This window comes from Pithys albifrons, chromosome 22 (assembly GCF_047495875.1).
Source record: "Pithys albifrons albifrons isolate INPA30051 chromosome 22, PitAlb_v1, whole genome shotgun sequence".
Lineage (NCBI taxonomy): Eukaryota > Metazoa > Chordata > Aves > Passeriformes > Thamnophilidae > Pithys > Pithys albifrons.
This window is the reverse complement of record NC_092479.1, coordinates 8,627,905-8,645,375: the sequence shown is the minus strand read 5'-3', so window position 1 is coordinate 8,645,375 and position 17,471 is coordinate 8,627,905. Positions and strand designations below refer to the sequence as shown.

Sequence of the window (17,471 nt, the reverse complement as noted above, 5' to 3'; positions counted from 1 at the left end):
ATGCCAAGGGCCTGTGATTGCCCTTCCTAAAGGAGAACTGAGCCCTGGCCAGAGCTGGGAGGCAGCTTGTCACCCCCGGGGACAGGAATGTCATTCCAGCTTGTCATTCCAGGGGACAGGGAGGGCTGGGAAGGAATGGCACTGGCAGCTTTTTGCTCCATTCCAGAATGAATATGGGAAAGCCTGAGGGGGGGATTACAATCCAGGACGTGCCCCTGGGCCTGGCTGTGCCCCAGTTCTGCCCCTGGGGATCTGCCCCTGGCCCTGGGGGCTGCTCTGAACAGCCCCAGCCCCAGGAATGCCCAAGGTGGGAGTGAAGTGCCAGGAGCAGCCCCTCAGTGTCAGCTCCTGTTCCAGCCCTGGGCCCTGGGCAGGCACAGAGACAGGTCAGGGTGTTTGTGCTCTGACAGCCTGGGGGGCTTCACAGCCCCTGAGTGGCAGCCCAGAAATCACAGCTGGCACTGAGGAGAGGAACTGTAATGAAGGCTGAGAGGTTCAAGGGGAATTGTCTCGCCGAGTGCCATCCCATTGTCAGGGCAGCACAGACAGACACTCGCCCTGTCCCTCAGGAACTCCTCCCTGGGCTTCACTCTCTGGGCAGATGGACAGCCTGGAAATGGGATGTCATGGCCAAGCTCTGCCCTGACATCAAGGGGACTATTTCCAAATGATTGGAACAGGCTTGGTACGAGGCCAGAAACCATAAATAACTTTGGAAAGTGGGAGGCAGCTTCGTGAGCCCTTGAACTTCCCAGTGCAGAGATGAGGGAAGGAGAGTCCTGCTGGGGAAGGACCCCCTGGTCCCCACCCCCCCTGCTCTGTGCCTACAGTCCTGTGGTCACCTGTGGCTGTGTCTGCACGAGGCTTTCATCATCACAAAGCAGTTTAATTTCTCATTGCTGTCTGTGTTGTAGGAGGCAGCCCAGCCCCTGTCAGGCCTTCTTTTAACAGATCTGCCCCCAAAAATGCAGCTTCTCCCACTGCAGATCTTTCAGTGTGAGCAGGAGAGGTGAGATGGGAGAGGAGCAAAGTGAGAGAACATGTCAAGCCACCAGAACAGCAGCTTTGAACAGAACTGGAGCAGGACATTGGGCTGCAGAGTTTCAGATGCAGCTGAACTGAAAGTGCAATTTTGAATTCCTGACCTGTCTCAAGATTGCAGAGTATTGGGGAGAATTTTACAGTGACACAAGAATAAAAAGCTCACAGCCTTTGGAGACTTTGTTAAATGAAAATATGTTTCAAAGACAAAACCCATTTGGTCCATCTGTGCCCCATTACTGAGCTGGGGGCATCATCCATCCTCATTAGCAGGGCCTGAGCACGTGGTGGGGACAGGGACAGGGACAGGGACAGGGACAGGGACAGGGACAGGGACAGGGACAGGGACTGGGCAGCTGCCCTGGACACGGGGCTGGGAGCACCATCTGCAACAGCCTAATGTGAATTAACAGGTATCAGGGACCCAAATTGGAAGAGTAATGGCCCAGCCAGGAGCAGGAGGCTCTGTGAGACAAACCCTCAGCCCCAACCTGTCAGCTCCAATTCTGGGCCATCCCAGGGCTGGGAGGGACAGCCCAGCAGCCAGGCTGGGGCTCTGACCGCAGCAGGGGCAGCTCCTCCAGCCCCGAGAGCTCTCTGGCTCAGCTCCCTCCCTGCCAACACACCTCAAACACAGTTTCTTTCTTCCCTCTGAGGTTCTTCCCACTGGTCCTTGGGGGATTTCAGCCAGCCATTTAAATGACATGTGATGATCTTTTAATTTGCTGGCTCTGCCTTACTCTTACCATGTCACATAAACACAGACTGGCTCCCTTTTGCTGCCCCACGTGGGGTACCTGAAACACCTTCACTCCTTGTCTGAGTTTCAGTTGTTGGCTGGGGGGGCTCAGGGTTGAGCTGAGGGCCTTGGCAGGCAGGTGGGGATGGGCTTAGATCCAGAACCCTTGTACTAAATTAACTCTGCCCAAAGCCACATCACTTAGTTTGCCTCTCTGGGGAGCTGAGCAGAGCAGGGGCAGGTGAGGCCTGAAGGGGGTGGCCAGTGGAACTCACTGAGTTGAGACAGTTTAGGACACACTTCCACAGACTCTGTGGCTAATTTAACTTAGAGGGTATAAGCACTGCCAAGTCTGCCTTTGATGCCAGCAGCCCCAGTGCCCTCAGGGCATGGCAGCAGTTTCCAGCAGACTTTGCAGCAGCTCAGCCAGTGCTGGCCCTGCTGGTGGTGAGCACAACCAGGTGGCAATGGGCCCACAGGTGTGAGGAGTCCCCTTGGTAATGGCCTGGGGGCAGCAATCAGGTGACTCCTCAGTCCAGAGAGTGTTTGAGAGCCAGCAAAGAAGGAACAAATGAAGGGGAGAGGGAAACAGGGACAAGCAGCCAAGCTCTGCCTTCCAAAGCAGCCCTTGTGTCTCAGGTTTGGTGTGGAAGGCAAAGTCTGGGTTCCCCTTGTTGGAAAAGCCTCATCCCAGCCTCGGTGGTGGGTGCTGTGCTCTGCAGGGCTGGCTCTGCAGAAGGGAACAGGTCTAAGCTTTGTGTAAGAGAGGCTGTAACAGAGGAGGGTTCCATGGGAGCTGCAGCAGGAGATGGAAATGGTTGTGCCAAACTTGCTCTGCAGTTCTCCCATGACAATGAATGGTTTTGGAGAGAAGCTGCTGCCCAGGTGGAGACTGTGCTGGAGACTGAGCTGGAGGGAATGCACGTGCTGAGAGCCTTTCCCAAGCAGGCAAGTGGCTTTCCAGACCTTCCAGTCATCCTGGCAGGTGTGTAACCCCAAACCACTCTCTGGATGAGACTGTGATTCCTGGGTGGATGTTCTGGCAGTTGGAAAGTCTCCTAATGGCTTTGCAGGGCCAAGCTGTTTGCTGGATGAGGCTACAGCACGTTCAGGGGAGGCTTTTCATTACCCTCACTCTGTTCACAGCAGGGAGTTCCTGTTGGGCTTATCCTTTGATGGTATTTGTCCTTTAATAGAGACATTTGTCATATTTTTCTCCCGTCTCTTTGTTGTCACCTCCAGTTTGCCTTCCCTGCCTTGAGACCTCTGGGTGGACACGAGAGACACCCTGGACATGTTATTGCCCAGTACAGGTAATTACACATTCCCATTTCCAGTTTGTACACACGATGTGTAAACTGGGTGTGCTTTGCCCCTCAGCCCAGCTGTGCCCCTGGAGGGGTCGGGTCTCCCAGCCCCACACTGGGATGTCACCTTTGCTTTTGAGAGCTCTGATGGTGTCAGAGGAGCAAAACTGTGTCTTCACTGCAGCAATTTTGTTGTGTTCCCAGCCAAGCTGAGCTCAGAGCCGAGGGCTTGCAGGTGAAGGTGACACCACAGAGTTGTCCTCAAGGCACACTCTGTGCAGGGGACAGAGACCAAGGCCGGTGTTTTTTCCCTGCTGGACAAGCGGTGGCAGCTGGAGCCTGTCTGCAAACAGGAGCACTGAGGGGCAGCCCCCAGCGTGGGAAGGAGCAAAGCCTGCCCCAGGTGATGAGTGTCCTGCCCCACTGCAGGAGCTTTCTCTGCCTCCAGTTTTTCCCCTGGCAAGGCTGTTTTTTCCCTGTTTTGCAGGTTCTCCCCTGCCCCTCTCCACGCTCTGCTGGCTCCGTCTGGGAGCTCCTCTTTGATGTCAGTCACGGTATTTGCTTTGAAAGGAGGGAACAGAACGTGTCCTCCTCTGCTGCATTTGCTCCCCTGGTGCTCTGAGGGCCCCAGAGCAGGAGGATGAGATTTAGGCACGGCCCAGCAGGCACTGCCAGCCGTGTGCCCAGACTGTGCAGGGGCAGCTGGCACTGCAGAGGGATGGGCACAGGGGACAGTGTCTGCAGGGAGCTCAGAGAGAGCTCTGGGGACACAGGGACAGCCCTGCCCTGCTGGGTGGGTGCCCTGTGGCACAGGGACAGCCCTGCCCTGCTGGGTGGGTGCCCTGTGCTCTCCCTCCACCCCCTGACCAGCCCCTTGCTGTGGCACTGCCCCCTTGGAGACCTGGGGGCACGGCCAGGAGCTCCCTGCCCTGTTTGGTACACCTGGAACACCAACAGTCACTGCAGTGCTTTCCATGGCATTGCTGCCAGAAAACAGCAGTTCCCTTTCAAAGACCCAGAGGCAGATTTTCCACAGCACAAGTTGATTTTTGCAGGCACTGTGTGGTTTTGTGTGAGCCACTTGGGAATTGAGCTGTCTGGGACTGTTTTGATGAAGGGGGTGCTGGGGTTCTATTGATTGTATTGATTTGATTTTTACAGCACCTCAGAGTTTGTTACAGCTGCAGCTCCTTCTGCAGCAGCACAGGCATGGCCAGGCCATCCTCAGCCCAGGTCTGAGAGGTGTCTCCCAGCCCAGAGCTGGATGAGGCAGAGAGCAGGAGCCTGCTGGGGATCCTTCTGGAAGGGTCTGTGCCCGAGGGGAGCAGGAGCCTGCTGGGGATCCTTCTGGAAGGGTCTGTGCCCGGGGGGAGCAGGAGCCTGCTGGGGATCCTTCTGGAAGGGTCTGTGCCCAGGGGGAGCAGGAGCCTGCTGGGGATCCTTCTGGAAGAGTCTGTGCCCGGGGGGAGCAGGAGCCTGCAGGGGATCCTTCTGGAAGGGTCTGTGCCCGGGGGGAGCAGGAGCCTGCTGGGGATCCTTCTGGAAGAGTCTGTGCCCAAGGGGGAGCAGGAGCCTGCTGGGGATCCTTCTGGAAGGGTCTGTGCCTGGGGGAATTGGGCAACAGCTCAGCCAGGCACAGATTGATTTTTGGCAAAATTTTCCTTCTCTTCCCCCATTTCCAGGCAGTATAAAGTCCACATCTATCTTGTTGATAGGATCATTTTAGCAGCCAGTGGGCCATGGGAAAAGCCAGTCCCCTCTGGGTGCTTGTCCATTAGCTGTGGCTGTAGGTACTGCAGCTACACAATTAATTACTGCTGTTACTAGTTTCTCCTTCACTTTTATTAAATGGTGTTTTCTCTCTGCAGCCTGTGAATGGTTTGTTTGCCTCAGTTTGGTTCATGTTATAACTCCTGCTTTCCTGCCAGCACCAGTTTCACTGCCTGGGGGAATGATTTTTTGGCTGATCAAAGGGTGTCCATTTAATTATAGGATATCTCAGGATAAATTTCCTGCCTGTGCAGTGCACTAATCTGTTCCCTGCTGCAGACCAGTTTTCCCACTTTCTGTCCATTTTTGCCAAAGAAGAGATGGATTTTGGCTCAGCACTAATGTATCTGGCTTTTCACTCTCTAAAGGTTTAGGCCCATCTCCATGTGCACTGGAATTGGAGTTTTTTGGGAAAACTGAGTGCTGACTTGGAAAGAAACAGTCTGCAAGCACTGAAATTAATGGGACTTTATGTCTTACAGCTCTGGCTCTCCCAGCTGAACTCCCTGGGCCGTGTGAAATCCACAAATGTTCAGAAGAAATTTGAGTTATTGTTTGTGTGCCTTTTTTCCTTATGGTCAGGACAAAAAGCAATCCAAGAGCACGACCAGGGCTTGGAACAGGTTTCAGTCACCACAGCATTGTACATTAAAATGGACAGCTGAGAACTGGGAGACTTTGGCATCCTTGGAACTCATGTGCACTGCAAGGCAGGAACCTGCAGCATTCCTGATCCCTCCCTGCAGGAGCCACAGCATTCCTGATCCCCCCGTTCCTGATCCCCCCGTTCCTGATCCCCCCGTTCCTGATCCCCCCCGTTCCTGATCCCTCCCTGCAGGAGCCACAGCATTCCCACCCCTCCCTCTGTCCCTGCCTGGCACTCCCTGGAGCCCCACACCAGCCTGGGTTCTGTGCCTGCTGTCCCCAGAACTCAGCGGGCTGAAGGGGGTGGAGGGGAGTCAAACACCAGAGTTCAACATCCAGACAAACACAGCGGAGCACACACAGCAAATACCTCCCCACAAATGCAAACAAGGGGAGAGATCCCCTGTCCGGGCTCGGAGCAGGCAAGGACAGGACAGCAGCACCATGAGGGGAGTGCAGGGGCAGCAGAGCAGCAGAATGAGGTGAGTGCAGGGGCAGAACCAGCAGCCACGAGGAGGTGAGTGCAGTGCAGGGCCCTCCCCAGCCCCTCTGGAGGCTCCAGGTGGCACCAGCACGAGGCCCATCCTGTTCAGCTGCTCCTGGGGCAGGACTGCACTGGCACCTCCCGTTCCTTGCCGTGCCAAAGGAGGAGGGTGCTGGGCACGAAGGTTCCAGCTGGTGCTGAGACACCTGGGCTGGTGCTGAGCCTGGCAGCCTGTTCTGGTCTGAGTTGCTGCTCACCCCTGCTCTGTTGCCCTCTGTTCCCTGGCACAGGGTGTGGGTCTGGCTGGCTGTGCTCTGCAGTGCAGGGCAGAGCAGTGCTGTGCCACAGAAGATGTATGGGAGGATCACGTCCCCAAACTTCCCCAATGTCTACCCCAACCACAAGGAGAGAATCTGGAATATCACTGTCCCCAGGGGGTATTCCATCCGCATCTACTTCACCCACTTCGACCTGGAGCTGTCCCACCTCTGTGAATACGATTATGTGAAGGTGTGTGTGGGATGGGGTGACAGGGAGTGGGCTCAGCAGTTCAGAGCTGTGTTTATGAGATCCTGGGCACGTGCAGGGCCAGCATAACTCTTGGAAGCACTTGATTCTTGTCTGCTTGTAAAGTTCAGCCTCTGCTGATTTCTAAATGACACGTTTATTGAGGCCCACAGGACCAGGAAGCAGAACTGTTTGTGTTGGAACATCTGAAACTTGAGTTGTTTGTGCTCAGAAAATTGTAATGCTCCTCTTTGGTGAAGCAAAAGGTTTAAAATTTTGCCCCAACCAACATTTGAGCTTCATTTTGCTGAAGTTACAGCGTGTGCTTTTAAATTAACAAGCAGTGCTTTACATGGGGTGTAATGGGGACCATAAAATGTGAGGGATGGGCTGAACAAGGTGCTGTCACTGCTGAGGGGACACCCCAGCACTGGCTGTGGGGTTTGCTGTTAATGTGGGAAACAACCAGGGACAGGGACAAAGATGCTGCCCCGGGGCACTGTGTGGGTCACCAGGGGTGTCCCTGCAAGGTTTGTGCTCCAGGCTCTGGTTTGCTCTGCTCCAGGGGGATGTCCCTGCTCTGGGGCTCCTCTCCTTGTCCAGTGATGCACCTCGAGGAGGGAGCTGAGCACACAGGGAGGGTGCAAACCCAGTTCCACCTGATGGAACCAACCCAGGCTGCCTTGTTTCCTCTGAGAAAGGTCTCATTTCCATGGTTCTATACAGAAAGTTGCTGCTGTTGCCCAAATCCCTGTTGTTCTCCATGTACCTCCCCCGGGGCAGGACACAACTCCTGTCTGGGGGCTCTGCAGGACAAACCTCTCTGGGCTGTGCCTGACACAAGCCCCACGTACAGAACATTTCTCTTGTGCTAAAGACAAAGGAAGAACTGAAACTGTAATAAGTGAATCACAGAGCAGGTGAGTCACTCATTTAAGGACACCTTTCACTGTACATTTCAATTTGCCTCAGTGTGAAATGTTTTCACCCCAGTTGTCTCTGACCTTACCAAGATCTGGGTGTCACTGAGAGCTCCAAGTTAACAAGGATGGCACGAACAAAGCGTGGCTGGCACCACAGCTTTGGGGGCCTCAGGAAGGGAAAAGGGAGATAAAATGATGGGCTTAAGTCACAGAGAACAGGGAAAATCTTCTCTTATCTGTCCTTGGCTGTAGAGCACCCAAACCTCCTTCCTCACACCATCAAACACAGGATTTCCAAGTCATGGCAGCAGGCTGGGAAGATCAATGTCCTGTCCTAACCTGGTGGCCCATCTGCCTGTGTTCCAGCTGAGCTCTGGTGGGCAGACCTTGGCCAGGCTGTGTGGGAAGGACAGCACAGACACTGAGGAAGCTCCAGGCAACAGGACATACGTCTCCACTGACAACCAGCTCGTGGTGCTGTTCCGGTCCGATTACTCCAATGAGAAACCCTTCATGGGCTTTGAGGCCTTCTATGCTGCTGAAGGTGAGAGAGCAGCCCCTCTGTGGGTGGAGGAGCCACAGCTGTGCTGGGGCTGGGCCTTTCCTGTGCCCTCAGAGCCTGTGCTGCTGGGGCTGGGTGGGCAAGGAGGTCTCCTTGTGCTGGGAGGGATGCAAAGGGCCCCCAAGCACTGAGTGTCTCAGGGTGAGAGCACAGGCTGTTGAAGGGTTGTTTGCCTGATTCTGTGCTTTGCCCATCAGATATCGATGAGTGCAAGCAGCTGCTGGGGGGGGAGCCCCTCTGCAGCCACCACTGCCACAACTACGTGGGGGGCTTCTACTGCAGCTGCAGGGTGGGCTACACTCTGCACGAGAACAAGAGGACCTGCACAGGTGAGCCCCTGCTGGGTTAAGAGACACTGCCCTGCCCCACATCCCAGTTACAGGGACAGGGACCAGTTTGTCCCTGTGTGGGTGTCACCAAAACTGTGTGCTGTGCACCCTCGGTGTCATTTCTGATGGACTGTCAATAATGGGTCGTTGGCAGCAGCTGCCCAGGGCACGCCTGGCACCTCCGGGCACAGGATGGGGTTGAGAGAACTCTGTGAGATAAAGTCTTCACACCAATGACTCAGGTGTGATAACTCCCCTCTGGGGAGGCAGCAGCACCTTCACACCCACCTGAGGGGTGGTGTGTGCTGGTGGGTTATCAAAGATTCCAAAATCCCCCCTGACTCCCAGAGTCAGATCAGCCAGTGTGGAACTCCCTGCCCTGGGGGAGGGACTGGGGGCTCCCACCTGAACCTGAGGGGATGGAATCTTGGGGTTTGGGGACTTCTGGGACCACGTGTTGGATCCAGAGGAGGAGCAGAACCTCGACAGGACTGTGGCTGCCACTCTGGACCAGACTGTGACATGATCCTCACCAACAGGTTTCCTTTTCGTTTCACTCTGCCCTTGGGGGCCCACGTTGGGCTCAGCACAAGGGTCAATGAACACCATCCTGTTGGTGCCCCAGGGTGCTGGGTTATACATCTGGGTTCTGGGGGCTAAAACCAATTTTTCTCTCTATCACTGTATTTGTTGTAATCTTTTTTATTAAATTGTAACTCTGACTTGTAATCTCACTGCAGTTGGGCTCATTTCTCCCTCTGGTTTACCTTTGCACCAGCACACTCCAACACCCCCTTAAACCAGTCCTGACTAACACCAGGGGGAAGGCTGTGGGGTTCTGCTGTGGTTTCCACTCTTCCCTGTGCACATGTTGGGCTGGAGGGTTCAGGGGGTCAGTCAGAGGCCCTGATGTGCAGGGGGGCTGTGGGCTGGTGGGTGCTGTTGGGGACAGAAATGTTGTGTGGCACTAAAGTGGTGCACTGGCACTTGGGTTTGGCTACTCCTTTCCACCTCTGTTCAGCTTCAGGTGGGTTGAATGGAGAGGGGAAAAAACTTACATTTCCCAGCACAGGCTCTTTCCGTCCTCCTGAACGTCGGTGCAGCCAGTCCTGCAAAGCTGAGTGTCTTGTTCCCTGGGCACAGACAGTGACTGTTCTGGACCCAGGTTAGTAGAGGTGTAGGAAAAACTGGCGATTGAGTTGTGAAGTCTAGTGGAGAAACAGTTTTGTTCCCTGGAAGGACACAGGCCAAGCAGCAGCACAACCCACACCCCCCTGACAGCAGATCCTCTCCCTGAACGGGAGGCTGGCCAGGCACAGAGGTCCATCCTCTGCCTGCTGCCAGCTCTGCTGCTCAGGCCACAGCCAGGGAGGGAGATCAGCACCTCAGGGTTCCTCTGCAGTGAGAGGTTCATCCTGTGTGGGTGCAGCTTTGGCACCTGGACCTGGATCCTGCCTGGGCAGAACCAGCACACTCTGCTCACAGACACTGTCGCAGGGGGAGGTGGTTTCTCTGGGCTCCCCCTGCTGAAATACAGAACTGGATCCAGTTGCACTGCTTAAGGTTGCCTTGGCATTTGGCTTCCCAACTCCAGACAATCCCAAACCCTCTCCAGCCGTGCCTGCCTGGGTCTGATGGAGGATTCAACCTCCTCCTGTCTCCAGTGTATTGGAACAGATCTTCCTGAAGTGATGGCTTTTAGCACAAGGATATGGATTTACTGGCACTGTAAAGTGTGTGCCTGGCCTTAATGTGGAGGTGCAAAATGGGAAGCTGAGCTGGCAGACGAGCTCTGCCCTGGCTGTTCCTGTGGGCACACTCGTGTCCCTCCTGAGCAGAGGGAGCCCCTCAGCAGAGGGGAAGGGTGGGCTGCCTTCATGGTGGAGCTGAGAATTGCTGTGCTGAGCTGATGTGCTGGAACCAGCCACATTTAGAACCCCCAGCCCCTGGGCTGCAGGGAAGGGCCTCTGTTCTCTCCTTCCTGCAGAGTGGCACTGCAGAGATGTGTCTGCAAACCAACAGCAGCCCTTTCCCCCAGGAAGGAAAGCCCACAGACACCTGGGCTGAGATGCCCATGATGGGCCTCCCAGGGCACTCCAGAGGCAGCAACACCTTTCTGTCCTGGCACCTTTTGTCTGGGAGGAATCTTCATCTGTGTTCAGTTCAGGGGCTCAGACAGGCACTGGGGGAGATGAGCTTCTGCAGACAAAGGAACGACAGCCCTGTCCCCAGGAAAGAAAGCCCCTTCCCAGGAAGCCCAGCCTACCCCGGAGGCTGAGATGGAGTTAATTGTCTTCACTGCAGTCTGTTTGGTTCCTTGTCCCTAATCCCCAACCCTCACCCTAACCCCTAACCCTGACCTGCAGTGCTAACCCTGACCCCTGACCCACATCCCAGCCCAAACCATAACCCTCACCCCTAACCCTGGGACCCACCTTCATCCAGGCTCTGTTTTGGGAGGCAGAGGGCAAGAGCTGCCCCTGTAACCTCTGGGCTCCTGTCTGGGCAGGCTGACATGGACAGGCTCTTTTTGTCCTTTATTTCCCAGTGAGATAATGAAGCTGCTCCTGCTCAGGCAGAGCTGGTGACAGATGTGCAGGGAAGGGCTGGTTTGCTCCTCCTGACCTGCCTGCTCTGCCCCTTCTCTTGCCCCATGGCCTGTCTGCTGTTTCCTGACCTTCCAGACCTGCCTCCTGCAGGCAGCAAAGGGGCTGCTCCGTGCTGAGACCTGAGGGCACCCTCTGGGAGATGCATTTTCTCGCATTTCCAGGTGTCACTTGGGAGAAAAGAAGGTAGATAAGGCAGGAGCTGATAAGAGAGAAGCTACTGTGAAAGGCCCCTGAGCATCACAGATAAACCTGAAGACTCTTGCATTTCTTGTCCAGTTCTTGTTGCTTGACCTTCTGTAGTTCTTAAACTGCAAGAAAATAGAAGCCAAGGTGCTGCTGCCTTCTAATTTGGAGGTTCTTGTAAGAAAGAATTTAACCTTACCAACCTGAGTAATCCCTTCTTTGCATGGTAGATCCTGTGGCCAGGGAGAAATGGTCTTGTAGGTTTATAGGAAAGGATTCTGGTGCAGAACTGGCAAAGAATTCGAGTTTTTAACTTCCTAATGATTTCAGCAGAGAGTTAGAGGCATAAATATAATCCTCATTATATTGTGGCTTGTATGCTTAGGGCAGGAACTCCCACTGAGTCTTTCCTCACACTCAAGGATTTCATGTTTTCATCCCTGTCTTTTCCTGTCACTGCCTCCAGCCTGGTCCTGCAGGGGCTGCAGAGCTGGGACAGGTACTGGCAGCACGAGGAAATGTCAGTTTGAAGAGAAGCAGATTTTTGTGCACCTTCATGGGGGTGAGCTGCACCCTGCCAGATCTGCATATCAAATAATCCTGGTGTGTTCCTTAGCCCGGGACTGCAGGAGGTGGAAGGAGCATTAGAGTGGGACCTGAAAGCCTGGGAGAGGCAGTGAACTCTGTCACTGGAGTATTTCAAGCAGCATCTGCAGCAGCTCAGGGAGTGTGCTGGAAAACCTGCTTTGTTCTTACATTTTCAAATGCTTCTGTAGTTAGAGGCCTAATCAGTGAAATTACAGAAATGTGCATTTAGCTGGCAAGAACGAGGTAGTAACAATTAAGGGAAAAAACCCACTTACCGACAAACCTCTACAAGTGTAGCAATAAAGGAAAAGCTTGAACTCCTCTTGTGGCTCAGCTGATCTCTGCTGGTGCAGAGGGTGCTGAGGGGCTGCATCCAGAGGCAGACAGGACCTCCAGGTGAATTAGTCAAACCTCCTCCACTTCTCTGGGCTGAGAGGCATTTCAAGCAGGATCTGTAAATCAGGAGAGCGCTGGGTGTTAACAGAACAGGCATTTCTAGTGTTTGTGTATCTGTCAGCTGTGCTTGAAAACCTGCGAGAATGGATTCAGTGGAGCACAGAGAGGTGCTCAGTCACTGGGGTGATGAATTGGTTCCTGTCAAATCAAAGCAGCTGCTCAAAACCTTCTGGGAAGGTGGACAGAGGGAGATTGTTCTGAAATTACAGCTCGTGCTGGGGGAAACACTTGGTGCCCAAGTGCATCATGACTTGGGCTCCTTTAGCTGAGCTGAGAGCCACACACACCCAAACCCAGGATCATTCTTTGACTTCTTCCTTTCCTTTCCCAGTAAAGGCTTGTGATCCAAATATTTCCTGCAGCAACAAGTGCAGCTCACACAGAGCTACAGGGTGGAAATAACCTCCATTCTCTGAAGTAAAAGAAGCTTCGAATCTTGGCTAATGGAATCCAAGTAAGTTAAAGGACAGTAATGTTCGTTTTCTCATTCAGAACTTGGTCCCCTTGCATTAAAATGGCGACCTTAAACTGTCTGTTCTGTTTTTAGGTGCTAATCTGCAATTAATGCCTGGGTAATGGAATTTTTGGTGGTGGAGGGTAGCAAGGTGTGTTTGAGAACACAGTTCAAAGTCAAACCGTTTCCCTCTCACCAGTGTCAGAGCGGTGCAAAGTCTGCCGGTGCTATCAGGCAGTCCAGCATTCCTCCCCAATTACAGGATTGCTCATCGAGCCTTTGCAGCACATCATAAAGCCTTTGTTCCCAGCTGATCAAAGCGCCTCTTCACAGCCAGCAGATGCTGTCAACGAGCAGAGATGCTCGGGGCACTTGTGGCTGTTCCTTCTTGCTTCCCTTCAGCAGGGAGCGTTTGTGGCTCCAATTGTGCCGGCAAGAGGCACAGCTGGTTTTGCTCAGAGAATACAATTACATTCTAAACGTCTGGCAACAGAGGCATTAAAAAGAGAGAGCTGCATTCAGAGGCTTCTGGAATTGAGGAGCTGATAGCTGTCTTCCTGCTCCAGCACTCTGGAGCAGCAGACAAGCTGCAAATTTAACACCTCGGGATGTTTTTGGTGAGCTTCCAGTTATCGCTGTCATCGCTGACCTCCAGTCCTGCGGCTGTTCAGGTGGTTCTTTCCCGGAGTCCTTCCCTGTCCCCACCTGGCGACAGTGCTGGGCAGTGCTGGTGTCCTGGTCCCGCCACAACAGCCTCGTGGCTGGTGTAAAAATTACCCTGTAAAAATTTACCCTGTAGGGCTGAAGTGATTTAATACAACTGCGATCATTTGCTGTTTGTTTTCCCCCAGCTCACGATCAGAGTCAGTTTTTTTCTGAGAACTGGAGAAATCCCTGGCCCTGACTATCCAGCACCTGCTCTCAGCTCCTGCAGCTGCAGGATCCAGGCAGAGGAGGCTTCCTGATCGTGTTGGGATTCGTGGAGACCTTTAATGTGGGACACACCCTCGAGTGTTGTGTCCCTGTGATGTCCTGAAGGTAAGGTGAGGTTTATTGCATTTCATCACAACTTTTATGAGACAGGCCCAGCTTTTTTCCTGCATCTTTTTCAGCCAGTGTTTCACCATGAGCACATTTCTTCTTCTTGCTTCAGCTTTTAATTTTTGGGGTTTTTTCCTCTCAACACCTCCCTCTTTTGGAAAATGCACCAAACCCATCAAATTGGATTTCACCCACCCTCTGCCCTGTTCCCAGAACTTCATCCTGGAAAGGCCTGAGTAGTGACCAAACACTGGTGCTTTTCCACAGGAGTTCCATTGGTAGTTTTCAGCAGTGCACCTGCTGGCCCAGTGGCTGGTAAGAAATTTAATTCTAAAGTGAAGTTTCCAAAGAAGCCCAGAATTCCAGCTGCTCTTTCAGTTCAACTGGGACCCAGGTGTATGATTTTATTTTAGGGAACAATTTTCCCAGCTTGTCATGAGTTACAAGGTATGTGGAGAAGCAAGAGCCGTCCTGGGCTGGTCCTGCCAGTGCAGCCACTGCTCCCCTTTGGGGCGAGTCAGTCACAGTTTCCCTTTAATTCGCACTAATTGTAAATCTGTATCCCCGTGTGTGAAACAGCGCAGGGAGAGGGCAGAGGGCGGGCAGAGGGAGAGTTTGTTTCCCCAGCACTCGGGCAGTACCAGCCCTGGGCAGCCGGAGCTGTGTCCGCTCGCGGTCGGTCCCGCAGTGCTGAAGCTCCACCGCATGGTCAGCGCGCTCCGCTGCAATCCCAGCCCGTCCTGCTCGCGGCTCTGCTCCCTCCCGGCTCCAGGAATCGTGACTGCTCCCTCCCGGCTCCAGGAGTCGCGGCTCTGCTCCCTGCCGGCTCCAGGCACCGCTGCCGAGCCCTGCCAGCCCTGCAGGGCCTCGTTCCCCAGGCATTAAACACGCGGGTGCCCCTTCTCAGCGGCAGCTCCCGTTGCTCACTCGCTGTGATCGGAACTGTGCTCAGCAATCGTCCCTCGACACTCCCTGGGAAATTGTCCCCGTGCGTGGCTCTGTGAACATCCACCCTTGCTCATGCCCCGAGTGCTGCTGCTCAGAGATTTGCTTCTAATTACGCTGGAAGAAAAGGATGATTTTATGAAAGATTTCACAAGATCAGTGTAGCGAGAATTTTTAATGTTCTTGCATTTGTTACTCATCTCCCCAGGGAAGTTAAAACAGGAATACAGGGTCATTCCTGCTGAAGGCTGCATTTCACACTTACTGCTCAGGAACTGAACTGAGCTCCCCAGCAGGCACTTTGGGAAGGCACTTCAGTCTGTGGGTGCTCATGGAATTTTAAAATTCACCAAAAGGTGAGGGTGGTTTGGAGAGGCACAGGCTTAACTCAGCAGTTACCTGATAGTCTGTTTGATTGGATAATTGGGCACTGTTTAGGTAGTAACCCAGAACAGCTGAACTGATGGGAAAGTCATGTATTCCACACAACCAGTGGGAGAGCTGGGTGTGTATGGAAATGCCAATCCAAAATTCACTGCCAGGGCAGAGTCCTGTTCTGCCCTGGGAAGTCCCACGGTAATGGCAGGGCCTAAACATGGAAGGAAAGCTGGTCCTTGGCTCTGGGTGTGCAGAGGGAACGTCCCTGCCAGACTGGACACACCTGGAACTTTCACTGTGGGAAGTATTTGCATTTTTAAGGCTGTGTAAGCAATGCTGGAAGGTGCCCAGGCAGGCTTAGTTCAGGCACAGCTGGGACCTTTCCTCCCATTCCCCAATCCATCAGCGGATTTAACAGATTAGATCCTGGGAATAGCCCGAGGGGGGGCAAGTGACACAGTCCCTGGGCCTGCAGTGACTCAAAGGACACCCGTGGCTTTCCTGGGTTTTCTTTTAGTCCCTCTGAGCTGCTGAGGCAGAACCACTTCATTGCAGAATGTTGTTTTTAACAATCCAAACCACCCTTGTGTTACTCCGACTTTCAGACTGGCAAGTGCTGCAGGTGCTGTTTGACAGGGAGGAACAACAACAAAGCTACAAGTGTTATGGTAACCCCACTGTGCAACTGTAGGAACAAATGCTGACCTTAGATTTGTTAAATGATTTGCTATTTAACATGCCTTGGTCTTTCCTGAGGCTCCCTATCACAGCCACTACTGCAGATTAATCCCCAACACTCAGTTCAGTTCTCCTTGGAGAGGAGAAAGTTGAACATTCCTGTATTCCAGCTCTCTTTGGGAGAATGCAGTCTCATAATTAACTAAATTGTTGCTTTTAAAGGCTTGGCCTTATTCCTGACAGAAAGACTGAACCCCATTCCAGCAGCACTTGTGAGGGGGAAGCCACTGCACAGTACAGAGCTGGGGGTTTTGTTCGTTAATGCCTGAACTGCTACATTAATTACTCTGCAAAATTACTCAAGATCCAAGACTGAGTTTTGGGAGAAACATTTTACAGTGTAATAGCATAATTGTCCCTCTTGTCTTTTAGATTAGAATATCCATATATTCCAATTACCTTAATTTACATTCAGAACAAATGCACTTTCTTCTCCATGCCCAACTTCCTCAGCAATGCTGTCTCTCTTGATTACAGAACTTTTCCAAGGGATGCAACGCTAATGAAAATTGTATTCTAAATCAAATATTCATTTGCAAGCAATTTTACCATTCCAAAACAACCTAAGAATCACATTTAGATTCATTAACTTAATTTAATCCATATAAGCACAATAATTCAGTGTTCAGATCTTGAACTGTTGAGCAGCTCTTGCTGCCTTTGTTGTCTGGCACTTTGTGGAGCAGGTACATGGAGGAAGGGGAGCCTGGAGAGCCCCCCTGGCCAGGGCAAGGAGGATCAGGAGGTGGCTCCAACACCTCCTACACCTGCCTGTTCAGCTGAGCTGACAACAGGTTCTCAGAACTAATCAGAAGCAATGTTAGAAAAAACATTTTTTTTCTGATATAGACCCCCTGACAATATAAACTTCCTCTTCTTGTACCTCACTTTCATTAGTATTTTGCTTTCTAGAATAATACTTCATTTCCAATTACATCTTCAAATAAAATCAAGACTCGAAACACTTCAGTATATTTCCAATAACAGTTTATTTACTCACTTATAAACACTAGACTATGCAAAGCAGTAAAAAAATACTACTGAAACTTAAAAAGTTATTCTAAAATTTTCAGGGACTTTGTTTGAGGGTGAAGGAAGGCTAAAATTATTAGCAAAGACTATTCAATGCTGCCAACCAGCCCTTAAAACCTAAACCTGAACAACTGAAACAGAATTAAAACCATGCTAATTACAAAAACTTACCATGCAGTTCCTTGCAGGGGGTCACAGTTAGTCTTTGGAGGTCCAAGAATACCATTTTAAGTGTTACTCAGCAGAAGTAGCTGGTAATAGTGCAAGTGCTAAAATGCAAAATTCACAGATGGGACAGTTTGGAGATTATTCTGACTTAAAAAATGTAAACAACTTTTTGCAGTGGAATATGAACAAATGTGTGGGATTACTTCTCAGCCTGAGTGTTTAGAAGCCCTTTCTAAATGGAGTGCATTGATACAGCTGATTTTTTAATACTGAGGTGGAAAAAGTCGTGCATTTTCTCTGCTGTGCAGATGCTCTGCCCTTCACAAGGCTCAGCAGGATACACAGTAATGAGGATCTCACTTGCAAAGTTACTTAGGTTAAAAACTCTGTAAATTCCCATATTCAGACTGGTCACAGCTCCAGCACAGCACTGGGGTGGACAGAAAAGTTCAGGCTTCAGTGGGTATGTGAAACAATTCCTCAAGCTCCTACCAGCAGAACTTCCACCAGCTTCTGCTCAAACATCCTGCCCTGTCTGAAGGAGCTGCCCCTTATGTGACACCCTGCACTTC

General features: G+C 52.3%; 1 protein-coding gene across 2 annotated transcripts; it reads left to right on the top strand.

Moving 5' to 3' along the window:
• The first annotated feature begins 5,864 nt into the window (after positions 1 to 5,864).
• On the top strand, positions 5,865 to 12,597 carry MASP2 (MBL associated serine protease 2). Of its 2 annotated transcripts, XM_071575598.1 has the most exons (5): positions 5,865 to 5,984; positions 6,277 to 6,496; positions 7,783 to 7,960; positions 8,176 to 8,307; positions 12,475 to 12,597. In XM_071575598.1, exons 1-5 carry the CDS (start codon positions 5,947 to 5,949, stop codon positions 12,543 to 12,545), a joined length of 639 nt encoding a protein of 212 aa, XP_071431699.1. In that variant the 5' UTR covers positions 5,865 to 5,946; the 3' UTR covers positions 12,546 to 12,597. The 2 variants fall into 2 exon arrangements, with proteins under 2 accessions (XP_071431699.1, XP_071431700.1); XM_071575599.1 differs by lacking the exon at positions 12,475 to 12,597 and having other exon boundaries at positions 5,868 to 5,984; positions 8,176 to 9,041.
• Positions 12,598 to 17,471: the final 4,874 nt, after the last annotated feature.